The sequence below is a fragment of the Otolemur garnettii genome, unplaced genomic scaffold, assembly GCF_000181295.1.
Source record: "Otolemur garnettii isolate 467f Iridium unplaced genomic scaffold, OtoGar3 scaffold00091, whole genome shotgun sequence".
Taxonomy (NCBI): domain Eukaryota; kingdom Metazoa; phylum Chordata; class Mammalia; order Primates; family Galagidae; genus Otolemur; species Otolemur garnettii.
In genome coordinates, this window is record NW_003852486.1 from 4,318,369 (window position 1) to 4,332,179 (window position 13,811).

General features: G+C 51.9%; 1 protein-coding gene across 6 annotated transcripts in view; it reads left to right on the forward strand.

Annotated features, from left to right (window-relative positions):
• ARHGEF2 (Rho/Rac guanine nucleotide exchange factor 2) overlaps positions 1 to 13,811 on the forward strand; it is a 68,377-nt gene that overhangs the window by 30,199 nt on the left and 24,367 nt on the right. For 2 of the 6 annotated variants that reach the window (XM_012808629.2, XM_012808632.2), the window contains exons 4-6: positions 1,366 to 1,483; positions 2,065 to 2,104; positions 3,285 to 3,378. In XM_012808629.2, the coding sequence (XP_012664083.2) occupies positions 1,366 to 1,483; positions 2,065 to 2,104; positions 3,285 to 3,378 (252 nt within the window). Of the gene's footprint in view, positions 1 to 1,365; positions 1,484 to 2,064; positions 2,105 to 2,874; positions 3,013 to 3,090; positions 3,123 to 3,284; positions 3,379 to 8,725; positions 8,924 to 13,811 lie in introns of those variants that run through there. The other 4 variants (XM_023516487.1, XM_023516488.1, XM_023516489.1 and 1 more) reach the window with 3 other exon arrangements.

Consider the following 13,811-nt stretch of genomic DNA (forward strand, 5'->3'; position numbering starts at 1 on the left):
AGCCAACTTGTCCCGGGGCCCACAGTCTGGCCCTCCAACAGTCTGAGGGACAGTGAACTGGCCCCCTGTTTAAAAAGTTTGAGGACCCCTGTTCCAGACTGCCTCCTCTTTTATCATTACCTGTCTGGCTTTTATAGGTTGAGTTTGTTATCTCTGGAAGCCATTCAGGGTAAATCTTTCCTTTTCTTTTTTTTTTAGAGACAGAGTCTCACTTTATCACCCTCAGTAGAGTGCTGTGGTGTCACAGCTCACAGCAACCTCCAACTCCTGGGCGTAGGCGATTCTCTTGCCTCAGCCTCCTGAGTAGCTGGGACTATAGATGCCCACCACAATGCCCGGCTATTTTTTGTTGCAGTTGTTTTGTTGGTTGGGGCTGGGTTTGAACCCACCACCCTCGGTATATGGGGTTGGCGCCCAACCCACTGAGACACAGGCGCCACCCGGGTAAATCTTTTCTTTTCAAGTATATTTTCTTTCTTTCTTTCTTTTTTTTTGATACAGAGTCTCACTATGTCACCCTTGGTAGAGTGCTGTGACATCACAGCTCACAGCAACCTCAAACTCTTAGGTTCAAGAGATTCTCTTGCCTCAGCCTCTTGAGTAGCTGGGACTACAGGTGCCCACCACAATGTCCGGCTATTTTTTTTTTTTTTTTTTAGTTTTTGGCCTGGGCTGGGTTTGAACCCACTACCTCTGGTATATGGGGCTGGCACCCTACTCCTCTGAGCCACAGGCACTACCCTGTCCGGCTATTTTTTGGTTGCAGTTGTCATTGTGGTTTAGCAGGCCCATGCTGGGCTCGAAACTGCCAGCTTCAGTGTATGTGGCCGGTGCCCTACTCACTGAGCTACCGGCGCTGAGCCTCAAGTATATTTTCTATATTAAGAAAGCCTGGCTTGGAAACCGTAGCTCAGTGAGTAGGGTGCTGGCCAAATACACCAAGGCTTTTGGGTTCGACCTGGCCTAGACCTGCTAAAATAATGACAATTGCAACCAAAAAATAGCCAGGCTTTGTGGTGAGCACCTGTAGTCCCAGCTATTTGGGAGGCTAAGACAAGAGAATCACTTAAGCCCAAGAGTTGGAGGTTGCTGTGAGCTGTGCCACGGTACTCTATCCACTGCAACATAGTGAGATTCTGTCACTAAAAAAAAAAAAAAAGAAAAAGAAAGCCTGGGCTTGAACTGAAGCAGATTAATGAATGCTAAATGTCCCAACTGCTTCAAGTTCAATATCCCAGGTACGGGTAGTGGAGAGGGTTAGGAGGCCTGGATTTGAAGAGGAGCCAAACTGTGGGAAAGCAAAGACCATGGTGGGAAGATGGGTGAAGCTTGCTATTTGTGTGAGGACTTTTTGCATAATTCTAGGGTCAAGATTCCTGTCATCCACCTGCTGGCCCTTTGGCACACTCAGCCACTGGTATGCTTTCTAAGTCTGTATCCCTGAGTGGCCTCAACTCCCTCTTGGACTGTTCAGATCCAAATGGTGAGTAAAAGTGGAGAGCATAATAGTGGTGGCCCCTTCCCCCATCCATCTCATCAGCCCAAAGCTAGATGTTTAGTGTCCAGATGTTCTGGATTATGTCTAGCCACGGGCCCTTGAAGACCCCAAAATGCCTTTATTCAATGAGAGATGTAAATTCATGAGTTCAGCATTGAGTCTCTTATCAATGAAGGATGACACAGGACACAGTGAGGTCCTCTAGCCTCCCCTGTCGCCAGAGATGGGGGACAGTTACCTGCAATGGACCTTGCCCTCAAGGTGAAGTATAGGCAGCTCAGTGTAAACCTCTGCCCTCCCTATTCACCAGAAACAGAACGGAAACCTGTGTCATTCTCCACATAACCCTGGTGCTCTGCTCCTAGGGCTTTGAAGTTCTTCAGCTCTGCTTGGTTCAGACCCCGCCCTCTTCCCCTACCCCCCAGTGCCCTCCTCCCTCAGGAATGGCTGTCACATGCACCTGCAGCTTGGGAACCTGATCCAGGTGGAGGGGGTGGGGAAAGAAAGCCCTGAGCGCCTTTGTCTGGTTTTAGCTAGACACTTCTCCTCTCCTTTTGTGTTGGCAGGGTATTTATCCCAGTCCTCTGCCACTGACCTCAGGAAAAGGTGAGTTTGGGGAACTTGTAGCCCTTCAAAGGCCTAGCTAGGGAAGAAGCGATGGGTCTGGGCCATGATTTTGTAGCCCCATGTACCTCACTGCTTCCTGAATCATTGCTTTCCTTAATATTTCTGATTAAAGGCCTCCAAACATCCTTCCCTGAGCTATACAGAATTCATTCTTTGGCAAGGGAGGACTCACCAAGTTTCTCATGGCCCTGTGGAATGGGGTAAAAAATTAGGGAAAGAAAAGGAGTATCCAGGCCACAGGGTGTCCTTTGAATAAAAGAAAGAGGAGCTTGCTACAGTCAATTACTCACAGGCAAGAGAGCAGCTGGGTTGTTGGATGGTCTTAGTGAAGTCCAGAGACCAGGTCAGCATTGGATGGCTCAGATAATAACTCGATGTAAGAGGCCCTAAGAAGAGCTGGGCAATGGCTGGAGAACTCCCAGTGAGAGGGCAGGGCCTGAAGGCACAGCTCAGGAATCTAGGTGGAGGCTGAGATTTCAGTGACCACATAAATAAGCACACAGAATCTGCACCTGTTGGTCTGGCTCCCATGGCTTACGGCTGATTAGAGCATGTCAGCCCTCTCATGAGGGTGGTATGAGCATGTAGTGGCCCCTTTAAGATATCAGGCTCTGATTTGTGGTCCTGAAAATCTTCAGCTGACACATCCTCCTGGCTCTGGGTTTGGGATTAGCTCATGGGATGGGGCTGATGAAATCCCAGGAAATTCAGTCCTTACTGGCTTTAGGCCCAGAGGCCCTTTCCAAACTCAGAGAGGGTCCTTCCTACACAGGGCTGTTGTTCTTTCAGAGAGAAGAAAATGCCCCCCTAGAGAGTCCCCGCCCCATACCACTTCCGCTGGGGAGCAGGAGAGGAGATTGGGCCCTCCCATCCTGAGGCTGGATTAGGTAGGAAGGAGGAGTCTGCATTTATCTGGGAGGAGCTTGCAGTTTTCCTCCTAAATAGAGGGGCCTGGGAAACTGAAGTGTCCACATCCTGGAAGTCCTAGGAGGTTGAGGTGAGGCTTTCCTTTCTCTCTCTGTCCTTTTTCCTCCCCCTCTTAGCCCTTTCTCCATACTTGCTCTGATGGTGATGCCGCCTTCATTTACCATCTCTTGAGGAGTATCTTTTTCTTTTCCAGCTGTCTCCATCTCCTCACCTCTTCTTTTTCTCTCTATAGCTCTAGCCAGCTGGAAGGGCACTCAGGTTCCTGGGCAGGCTCCTCCCTGCGACGCACCTTCAGCTTCCTCTTGGGCATGACCGGAAAGGCCAAGGTAGGAGTCCCGTGGGGAAGTGGGAGGCCTAGATCTCACTGCCCTCCTCAATTCCTTTCTTCCCATCCCCCCATAACCTCCCCTATCCCATGTCCAAACTCTCCCTATTAAGAGACTCAGGGCAGGCTAGAGTGGGGTGGCTCACGCCTGTAATCCTAGCCCTCTAGGAGGCTGAGGTGAGTGGATCGCCTGAGCTCAGGAGATTGAGACCAGCCTGAGCAATAGTGAGACCTGTCTCTACTAAATATAGAAAAATTAGCTGAGTGTTGTGGTGCCCGTAGTCTCAGCTACTTGGGAGGCTGAGGCATGAAGATGGCTTGAGCTCAAGTTGCTGTAAGCTATGATGTCACAGCACTACACACACCCTCACCAAAAAAAAAGAAAAGAAAAGAAAACAGAGACTCAGGGCAATGGTTCGATTGTTAGGCGAGGCATGCTCTCCCTCAGTCTATGTCTCTGTGTCCCAGCAAATTACTTTTTCTATTTCCCCTGAGCCTCTGGCTTCCCCGCCAGCTGTGAACAGCTGGAGGGGAATAAGGGCCCAGAGCCTAATAAGCTGAGGAATAGCCTAGAGCCCTTCCTCTCTTTAGGCCTTACATAGCTAAGAAGTAGATAGCAGAAATCTTAAACCACTGGACATAATAATGACAATCATTACAGGAATACTTTTTTTTTTTTGAGACAGTCTTGCTATGTCACCCTCGATAGAGTGCTGTGGCATGACAGCTCATAGCCACCTCAAACTCTTGGGCTTAAGTGATTCTCTTGCCTTCCTCCCAAGCTGGGACTACAGGCGCCCACCACAACACTAGGCTATTTTTTTGCTGCAGTTGTCTTTATTGTTTAGCTGGCCTGGGCCGGGTTTGAACCCACCAGCCTCGGTTATGTGGCCAGTGCCCTACCCACTGAGCTACAGGTGCTGCCCTTACAGCAATACTTTTTACTTTTTCATAGAGTATTAGAGTTTGCAAAGTGCTCTCCCACTCATAATTTTATGGGTAGATAAGGCTGCTAAAGGAGTTGAAATCAGACCACAGCAGAATGGAAGCTAGGAAAGTATGATTATGGGAGCACATGCTCCCTGATGTGTGTTGCCTGTTCTGGCCCCAAGCAGAGAAGGCCCGTTACTCTCACACATTATTATTATTATTATTATTATTATCATTATTATTATTCAGGCTCTGTTGAAACTGGGACTCTGCCACTTGAATCCATTTCTACTTTCTGCATTTACTGCCAGAATGGGCCACCCCCTGTTACCTCTCATGACCTCCTGGAGTATACTTACTTTCCAACCTGGGGCTTGGGGTGGCTTCTGAGCATTGAGAAAAACTCCAGGAAGACATTAGCGTATTCACCTAGAAGAGGGAGGGATTCTCATCCAGTAAGTTTACTTGGCCTCCACCCACAGCACCAAGGCCTTCCCTCTGCCAGCCTTTCAGCTGGGTGGGCTGGGAAAGTGGAGATGAAACCAGGGCATTTTGGTGGCACCTTCTCACCATGGCCATGGGTGGGGAGTTGAGGCTGCTGGAGGCCTGAAACTAGGCAATTCTCAGGAGGGGAACAGTTGGAGAATCTAAAAGCTAGCAGAGGGGGCCAGGTGGGACAGTGAGGATTCTTCTCTCCCTTGGTGGAGCAGAGATCTCTAGAAAACAAAGCAAATACAGAGACCTTGGGGTCTGGTTTCCATGTCCCCACAGATTCTCTCAGTTCAGGGCAGGAGAGCCGAGTGGGATTATCCTCATTTCCTGTAATGAGAATGGCAGGGCAAGTCACTTCCTCCCAGGGGCCATCCAGCTCACAGTTGGTCTGTTTGCCCACCCTTACCTAACAGTCTGTGGCGGATTGAGTAACCTGGCAAAGGGGAATGTGGGCAGAGACTCTGGATCCCAGACTGGGAGCAGTAAAGAGCCAGAGTAAGTCAGGACTTGCCTTGGTTGGCCTTTCCTCCCAGTCTGTGGTCCCAACTTCCTGTTTCCCTCTATGCTATCTCTTTGTGCATCTTCCTTCCACATTCCTTCATGAATGTGTAGGCCTGCTTCAATTAATCTCTTTCTCCCCAACTCTCAGAATAGGATAAGGAGGCATAACCAGGTAAGCATCAGGGGTGGGGCTGGAGAGAGGCTCAGCCAAGCAGCAGAGAGGAGGAAGTGGCTTATTCCTTCCTATTTGACAAGCATTGCACAACTGACGAACACTTTCCAGAGGTCATCTCATTTAATTCTTATAACAACTTTGGCAAAGATAAGTATTTTAATCTCCACTTCACAGACAAGCTAAGTTAAAGGTTAAGTTACTTGTCTAAGATCCCACAACTAGTAAGAGGTGGCACTACCTTACAAACCCAGAGCTTTGGCTGTATGTTACCACTGCTTCTGCTCAGTAAACCTAACACAACAGTTTATCCCCTCTCATCCTTCCCTTCTAATACCAGCTTCTGCTAACAGGATGCTCTATGCTAGGACTCTCTGTGCTTCTGAGAAATGGGATGGAACTGGGCCACTGGAGGCAATTAGGGCTTAATCATCCCTTTCCAGAGAGTCCAAGATCCAAAGTAATAAGAAAAACAAACTACCTCCTGAACAGTATAGAATTTAGGCATAGATATCTCCAGGAGGTTCATTCCTTTATCCACTAGCCAAGACTCTTAAGAACCATGTTCTTTCCTGAGGCCTCCTCCCTTTCCCTAAAATTTTGTCAGGTTAAATAGGCTCAACAAAGTGGTGCCTAGATTCTGGCAGGAATTTTTGTTTTTGTGTAATCTAGAAAAATAATTTCTGAAAATCTGGAAGATATCACTGGATAACATGTTGTTGGGGGGTTTGGAATGAAGGGTTTGGAAAAAGGGGTGGGAGATGCCAAGGAGAAAGGAAAAGTGTTCAGTGTTTGAAAGGCTGTAGAAAATGGAAATTGGGTGAAGCTGCAGGCCAAGCTCACTAAACACAGGTTTGTTTGTTTGTTTGTTTGTTTGAGACAGAGTTTCAGTTTGTTGCCCTCCGTAGAGTGTCATAGTGTCATAGCTCACAGCAACCTCAAACTCTAGGGCTCAAGCAATTCTCTTGTCTCAGCCTCTCAAGTAGCTGGGACATGGTCTCGAACTTGTTCAGGCTGGTCTCAAACCTGTGAGCTCCAGCAATCCATCTACCTTGGCCACTTTATAGGTGTGAGCCACTGCACCTGCCACCACGCCTGGCCCAACATAGGTATTTTTAAAGGTAGCAGTTCTCTCTACCCTTCTACTTCCATACCTCACCTTCAGCTCCCCTCCTTGTTATTCATCTCCTAGGAGAAAGAAAAGGGTATAAGAGGTAGGGTAACAAACAGCAAATGGGATGGAAAGTAGACTGAAGGTTGAATTGGGAGATAGAAATGTGTTGGAGGAGTAGTCCTTTCCTTTTATAGAGACCTTCTAAGTTGGGTTTGGGAACTGAGAGGTCCCTAGACAAACCATGACTCAGGTTCAAGTCTTAGGTTTATTGGTACCCAAGCTGGAGTTGAGCTCTTTAAGATTCTATCTTTAGCTTCCAGCACTCTCCCACCCCAGGCCTGGGAGAAAAGCTGAAGTCCCAGCCCAGCCCTAGTCTCTGGGCCCCTAGTGGGTGGAACTTGAGGCCAGGATTCTGCCCTCTAGTTGTTTTTAAATTTAGTACATTCCTCAGCCTTGGCTGGAGGAGTGGGGGTAAGTTTGGAGTTCTGGGGTCAGAAGCCTCAGGACTGTCGGTTTTGGGGGAGTTCCTGAAGCTTTCCTTTAGGTGTCCCCTGCAGGTGCAAGCTGGAGGAGCCAGATCTGATCTTGGGAAAGCTCCTTCTGTTTGCTTTTTTTTTTTTTTTTTGAGACAGAGTCCTTGGTACAGTGCTGTAACATCACAGCTCACAGCAACCTCAAACTCTTGGGCTCAGGTGATTCTTTTGCCTCAGCCTCCCAAGTAGCTGGGACTATAGGTGCCTTCCACAACACTTGGCTGTTTTTGTAGACAGGGTCTGGCTCTTGCTCAGGCTGGTCTCCAATCTGTGAGCTCAGGCAATCCACCTGCCTAGGCCTCCCAAAGTGCTAGGATCCTTCTGCTTTCTAATTTCCATCCAGCCTGTCCTGGACAAGGTATATTTCCTCTCCTTTTCTTCTGGCCTTTGCTATAGGATTCTAAACAGGGTGATGAGTGAAAAAGGAGGTGAAGGAGTTGCTAGGCAGGAGGGGAAGCCGTGGGGCAGTGTAGGTGCTGGTGCTAGGGGTGAGAAGACCAACCAGCCCCCAGTCAGTGGTGAGGCAGTGGAGCCCAAAATAGAGACAGAAGCTAAAATTGGCACTTAGGAGAATGCTGAGTTGAGCTTCAGACCTGCAGCCTGGCCCCACTGAGCAGGGCAGAGTCGCTGGATCTGGGTTGGATTTCCTCTCCCTCCTCCCACACCTTTTGGGACCAGAATCTGGCAGGACTCTGCAAACAGAATGCTCCATGCTGGGGCTCTCCACGCTTCTGAGAAATGGGAGACCCTGAGAAGCAGAAATGAACTGCAGTGTTGAGTCATTACAGTTACTGTGGGGGAGAAATTTCCTAGTAGCACAAAACTCAAAGTGGAGGATGGCTCTGGCTAGGGCAAAGGGTCCAGAGACACGAATGCCCCGTCTCGGCCACCTTCCTGTGTACAGACTGGCGGAGCCCTCCCTGCACCGATAGAGCAGGCTGGTTTCTAGTCTTTCAGTTTCAGCTTAACTTGCAACATAACGAACTAGGGTTAGACACGTGGAAGGACTTCCTCTGCTCCTTAGCTTTTAGAAAAGGTGGCAAGTCCAGCCCCCTCCCCCAAGTGGCTGGCAGAGGCGGAGCTGAGGGGGTGAGCAGCGGAAGGCCACAAAGGGTTGGGGGAACCCTCTCCTCGCAGTTCCTCACCTCCCAGCCGACCGAAATCCCAGCCTGTAGTTCCCTTAATGTTCCCACCCTCTTGCTACCCCTGCCCCCAATCGGAAAAGGGGTCTGTAGGCTTAGCCCTGTTTTGTGGGCCCGGGTTAGCCAGGAAGGAACTGGTCCCGGGCTCCCTGGAGAGCCGGGGCGGAGGCGTCCGGTCTTCAGGTCTTTTGAATAACTGAAGGGAGACAGTGGGGGCAGGGAGGGAAGGGGGAGACTCGGCCCAGTGGAGCCTGAGCTGGGTTTGGGAGACGCGGGGCTGGGGTCGTGGGGCTAAGGGCACCCCAGGTGCGGGAGGGGAGACAGGCAGAAGGGCCCCAGACCAGTCCGGGGACCTTTGCACTGGTCCCAGCGGCCTGAGGCGAACCCCACACCCGGTCCAGAGTGAGCGCCCGCACCCGTACCCCGCCTCCCTGTGCCCCGCCTCCCCTTCCTGAGCCGGTGGGGGAGGAGACTCGGGTTTGAGGAACTGGCGCCGGTGCCCGCGAGGGGAGTCGAGCTTCCTGTCCCCGAGGCCCGAGCGCGCGGACCCCTCCCCCAGCCCTCCCGACAATAGCCGGACACCAGGGTCCGCGGCCACCATGTCCCGGATCGAGTCCCTCACGCGGGCGCGGATCGACCGGAGCAAGGAGCCGGCGAGCAAGGTGGGCTCCGGGCCCCGCCCCACGCCCGGCCCTCGGGCGCCCGGGCCCGCGCCCTGCCTCAAGAGTGCCAGAACGCGGCGGAGCGGCGGTCGCGGGGCGGCGGGACGGTGGGTGGGACTGCGAGTCGAGGGGGAACGCAGACCGACCTGCGCCGCTCCGCTGTGCGGAGACCCTAGGAGAGCGGGCCTGGGCTCTGGTCGCCTCTGAGCTGGCTGGACCGAGCATTTCAATCCATTTGAAACAAAGTTGCTCCGGTAAGAGACAGAGCGGGGAGCGGGAGAGGAGCTGTGCGGCGGGCGGAGGCGGGGAGGCGCTGTGCACCCCAACTCCGATGGGGTCCAGCCCGGCTCTCCTCGGCGGCGCCCCTCAAGCCCCAAGTCCCCGGCTTGGTGGTTCCCCTTTGTCCCAGCCACCCGGCGGAGGGGGCAGGAGGGGTGGTTTCCCGGCTCCCCCCGCACCCCTCCCGGACAAAAGTCAGCTCCTGCGCGCCTGCAGATGGACTTTCCAGCTGTGATTCAGTTTTCCCCTTGGGTGGGCGGGTGGCTGGGGTCAGGACAGCCCAGGGATGTCTTACTTCCCCCAATACATAACCCTCGGTTGAAGGGAGCAGAGGTCTTTGTGTATCTGGGATCTTTTCTGCATCCTGAGCACTTGTGCCTAGAATATAGGGTTCCCGTCCTTATCAGTTTTATTGCCCTCCTAGCACCTTGTTTCACTAACCTGAAACAACCCGCACCCCTTAGGCTGACCACCCATCACTGTTAAATGTGTTCCTCGCCCTCCACCCCACCCTTATTTCTTCTTCTCTTCTCATCTTGGGGATGACCCATCACCTGTCATTTCATGAATGGGATATATAGTTATCTGTCGTCCCCCCCCCGCCGCCCCCCACCCCCATCGTGACTTCTTGGTCTATTCTTTCCAAGTATCCCTTATCCCTATCTTTGTATCCAGGCCCAATCCCAAGTGCCATGACCTCTCCACACCCCAAACCCCAGAAAATGATGAAGCTGACTTGTAGGTGAATACTGGAGAGATAAGAGGAAGGTGATGGTCCTCACACTGTATCCCTTACAGAAAGGCCTGGACCCAGCCCTGAGGTGGCTTAATCTGTAGCCACCTGGTACCCAGCCAGGCATATTAGGGCAAGGGAGCAATACCCCTTTGGAGTCCTCAAGGGTGGTGGGAAGTCCTCTCCACTTCCCAGCCAATTCCTAGCCAGGCCTCCGTCTTGATGGTAAGTTAGGAGAGGCTCCATCCTGGGGTTGCAGTGGGAGTTGGGGAGGGAGGCCATAAAACTTTCCTTAGGGGGTTGGGATTAGATTCTGCTAACCGGAAAGCAGCTAAGGATTTGAGTAGGGCCTAAGACAAACAGAGGGGCCAGGGTGAGGTGGCTGAAGTGTGGTGGAACAGTGGGGTGGCAGACAGGCCAGGCCCCAGCTCAAAATGTCTGTTTATTTTTCAACCGTTTGAGCTGAGACCCTGGAGTAGAGCCAATGGGGGCGGGAGAGGTTTTTTGAAACCACGGAAATTTGGTTCCACCCTAAAAAGGAAAGCCATGGGGGAGTCAGTGGGGCTGGGCAGACCTGGCAGGGGTGTAGAGAGATGTTCTGAGGGGGTAGATACTGGGGTCCTTTTTCCATTATTGGGCTGTCTGGGAGGTCAGGTATTTGTATCCTCATGCCCTAGGATTGTTTTTTTATTGTTGTTGTTTGTTTGGTTTTTGGTAGTCATTGGGGAGGGGCTAGGAATCCATGAGCCTTCTTTCAACCCTGGGGCTGTCCATGGGGGTGAGAATTTGGGAATCTGGCTGGGAGTGGGAGTGGGGTCTGAGTGGGTGGATGGAAAGGGTAAAGAGGCCATAGGAGGAGGTGGTTGTCAGTTTGGTCTGTTCGGAAGGGGGAGGGCCACCTCCGGAAAGCTGTGGTTACAAAAGGGGGGAGTTGGTGCTTAGCCAACAAGCCCTGGATCCCCTCTCCCCCTCCCCCAAGCACACCAGCTGTCTCCTTTCTTTTTATACTGTGGTGGGAAGTAAAGGGGCGCCGCTGGAAAAGGAATTATCTGAGGAATATGTCTCCCCAGCTGCCTCCTGGGGGAGGGGTCAGAGCCAAGCACTGACACCTCACCCTTGCCTCCCTCCCTGGGACTTCCTCATGGGAGGAAGAATTTAAGTATAACTTGCTGCTCTCTCCATCCCATCCTCATAGGACCCTTCCTTGTAGCTCCCCCACACATGCTTCCTTTTTCTTTTCACTCCATTTCTGTCCTTCCAGGCTGTCTTCAGTTTCCGCCCCCTCAATTCTCTGCTCCACTTCCTACCTTTACAAGCCTCAAACTGCTCAATCCCCTTCCTCTCTTTAGCCCCTTGTTCTTCCCTACCCCCTTCCCAAACCCTAACCTTCGTGTCCCTCAGAACAAAGGGTCCTCTTTTGCCAAGGAGGATCCGGAGATCTGGGAATGACTTGGGAGGTTGGGTGAGGGGGTCCCTTGGAATCTCTCGGACCCCAGCATGGGAGCCTGGTGGGCAGGTGGAGAGGGCGGTTCTTTGTTCTGAGTAATGGAGAGGCTGTCTTTGTGTGCAAGACCAGAGTGTAGCAGATAGGAGGGCATGGTGAGCCCAGGAGGGAGCTGAGAGGGCTGCCGGTTTTGGAGTGGAGGAATTGGGGGGCTGCTGGATGTCTGAGGCTTTGGGGGGCATGGAAAAAAGATTCTAGGGGTCATAGAGGTTAGGGACAGAGCTGAGGGGGAGGGGGAGAAGTGAGGATGGGGGAAGGAAGCTGAAGCTTAGGAAGTCACTGGGTGACTGCGGGGGGGTTGATAGCACCTACAGAAGGGCCTGCTAAGGCCAACCAGAACAGTTACACAGGGATCTGACCTCAGTCCCTCTGGCTCTGGAAATGTGACCTTAGAATCAGGGAGGGGACAGACCTGAACGTGTAGATCCTGTGTGTTCCTGTTACCAGTGTGTCAGAGTTTATGTGGTTCTGCCTGCTTGCCTGCCTGCCTCTTCTGTTTGTCCCCAGATGTCCTGGGTCGCTGTTTCAAATGGTGGTCTCTAAGTAGAGGGCTTATGGTCTTTGAACAGGAGGAAAGAGCTCTGGTTTTTAGCTGTAGCCTCTGATTTGAGTATCACCTATAGGAGCCAAGTGAGCAGATTGGGTCAGGGTCTCTAAAGCTGATAAGAGAACTGGCTAAGAAGAACTGGCTGGATCTTTCTGGGTTGGTTTGTTTATGTCTCCTTGGGGGAGGGGGGGAGGCCGCAGGCAGCAGCTGTCCCCCTCCCAACTCCTCCGGCCTGCCCTGTGCCAGGAGGGCAGGGAGTCCTGGCACAGCTATTGTTCACTTGCACAAATGCCCGTCTGTTTGCATAGCTCCCCTCCCTGGCTTTCTGCTTGTCTCTCTTGCTCCTGGCCTGACAGGTGTGGCTGGGTAGGGGGCAGGCTGGTGTCCAGGATGCCTGGGTCTCAGGGTCCCCAGCCTGATCTTGTTCCCCATGGCTCTTAGCACCCCTCTTCTGTTTCACCAGCATCCCCCCCCCTTTGCCTCCATGTCATATTCACTCATTAAGCAAACAGTTATTAAGTGCCTTCATGTATTCAGCCATGTTTTTCTGTGTTGTTTCTGGCTTTGGTATTAGTGTCTCCATTTGGCTACCTTCCTCCTCAGCCTTCTATCTTCACATCATCCCAGGAAGCTCATAAAGGAACAGGACCTTGCTGAGACCATCCCAAGCCCTCTTCCCAGTTCTAGGGCCAGGATCCATTTACTCCCTCATTTCTCAGCCTTATAGTTCATCCCCCAGGTCACAGTGCCCTGCACATGCAATAACTCTGCACCCTGCTGGCCAGGGCTGAGCCACAGGTGACTTGAATCCCAGCAGAACCTTCCAGGGGCCCTCTGGTCACTGTACAGTCTGGACAGTGGTATCACCATCTTGGGGCAGGGTTGCTGCCATTGCCGCTGGAACAGAGATGACTCTGAGCACCCTGGACTCGCCCAGAGGTCTTGGTTTGGACATACTTGATAGTAGCTGAGAGCTCAGGACTTGCTTGGCTAGGCCCTGCTGCTGCTGGGAGCAGGGGGAGCCACAGATCAGACTTTGGCATCACCTTGGTCCTTCGTGTACATCACTCATTTCCTCATCTTTCAGCCTGGGAGACAAAGTGGAGAGGAAGGGAGACTGTATCTGCCTTTGAGCTTTTTAGTGGCAGCCACATGCCCTCAGCCATGGGCTCCATCTTTCTTTCCCAAAAGTGACTGAGATCTGGGCTGACTGACAATGAAGGGAAGGTTTGGGTTGACCTTCTGGCCTCCAGAGGAGACCCTCACAGTCTAAGCTCAAATTAAAAGAAAATCTCCTCCATTAGGAGGAGGAGAGAGGGAGAAACAAGAGATTAAAACTTCTAAGGCTCAGACAAGGAATGAAGAGGCAAGGGTCCTTCCTTCTTTTCCTTCATTTTCAAACATGTATTGAGTGCCTGTTGTATACCAGGCCTTATGTTAGGGGCTTTTATGTTGTTTATTCACTTAATCCTTGGTGTGCAGTAGTATGATTGAAGGTTGTATAGCAAGGACTCCCTGTGGGTTTGTGAGAGACAGAGAGAATGACTCTAGACATGGGACAGCAGAGAACTGAACCAAGTAGGAGGCGCCTTTGAGCACTGGGTGGGTGTTGTGGATTGTGGAGGAATAGCCCTTTTTCTTGGTGGATAGATTGGGCATGGGGGGGAAGGGCTGCCCTGCTTGAGGATGGGTAAATGGGAGACCAATATAATTATCTTAAGAATACCTGGAATAGGGCGGCGCCTGTGGCTCAAAGGAGTAGGGCGCTGGCCCCATATGCTGGAGGTGGCAGGTTCAAACCCAGCCCCGGCCAAAAACTGCAAAA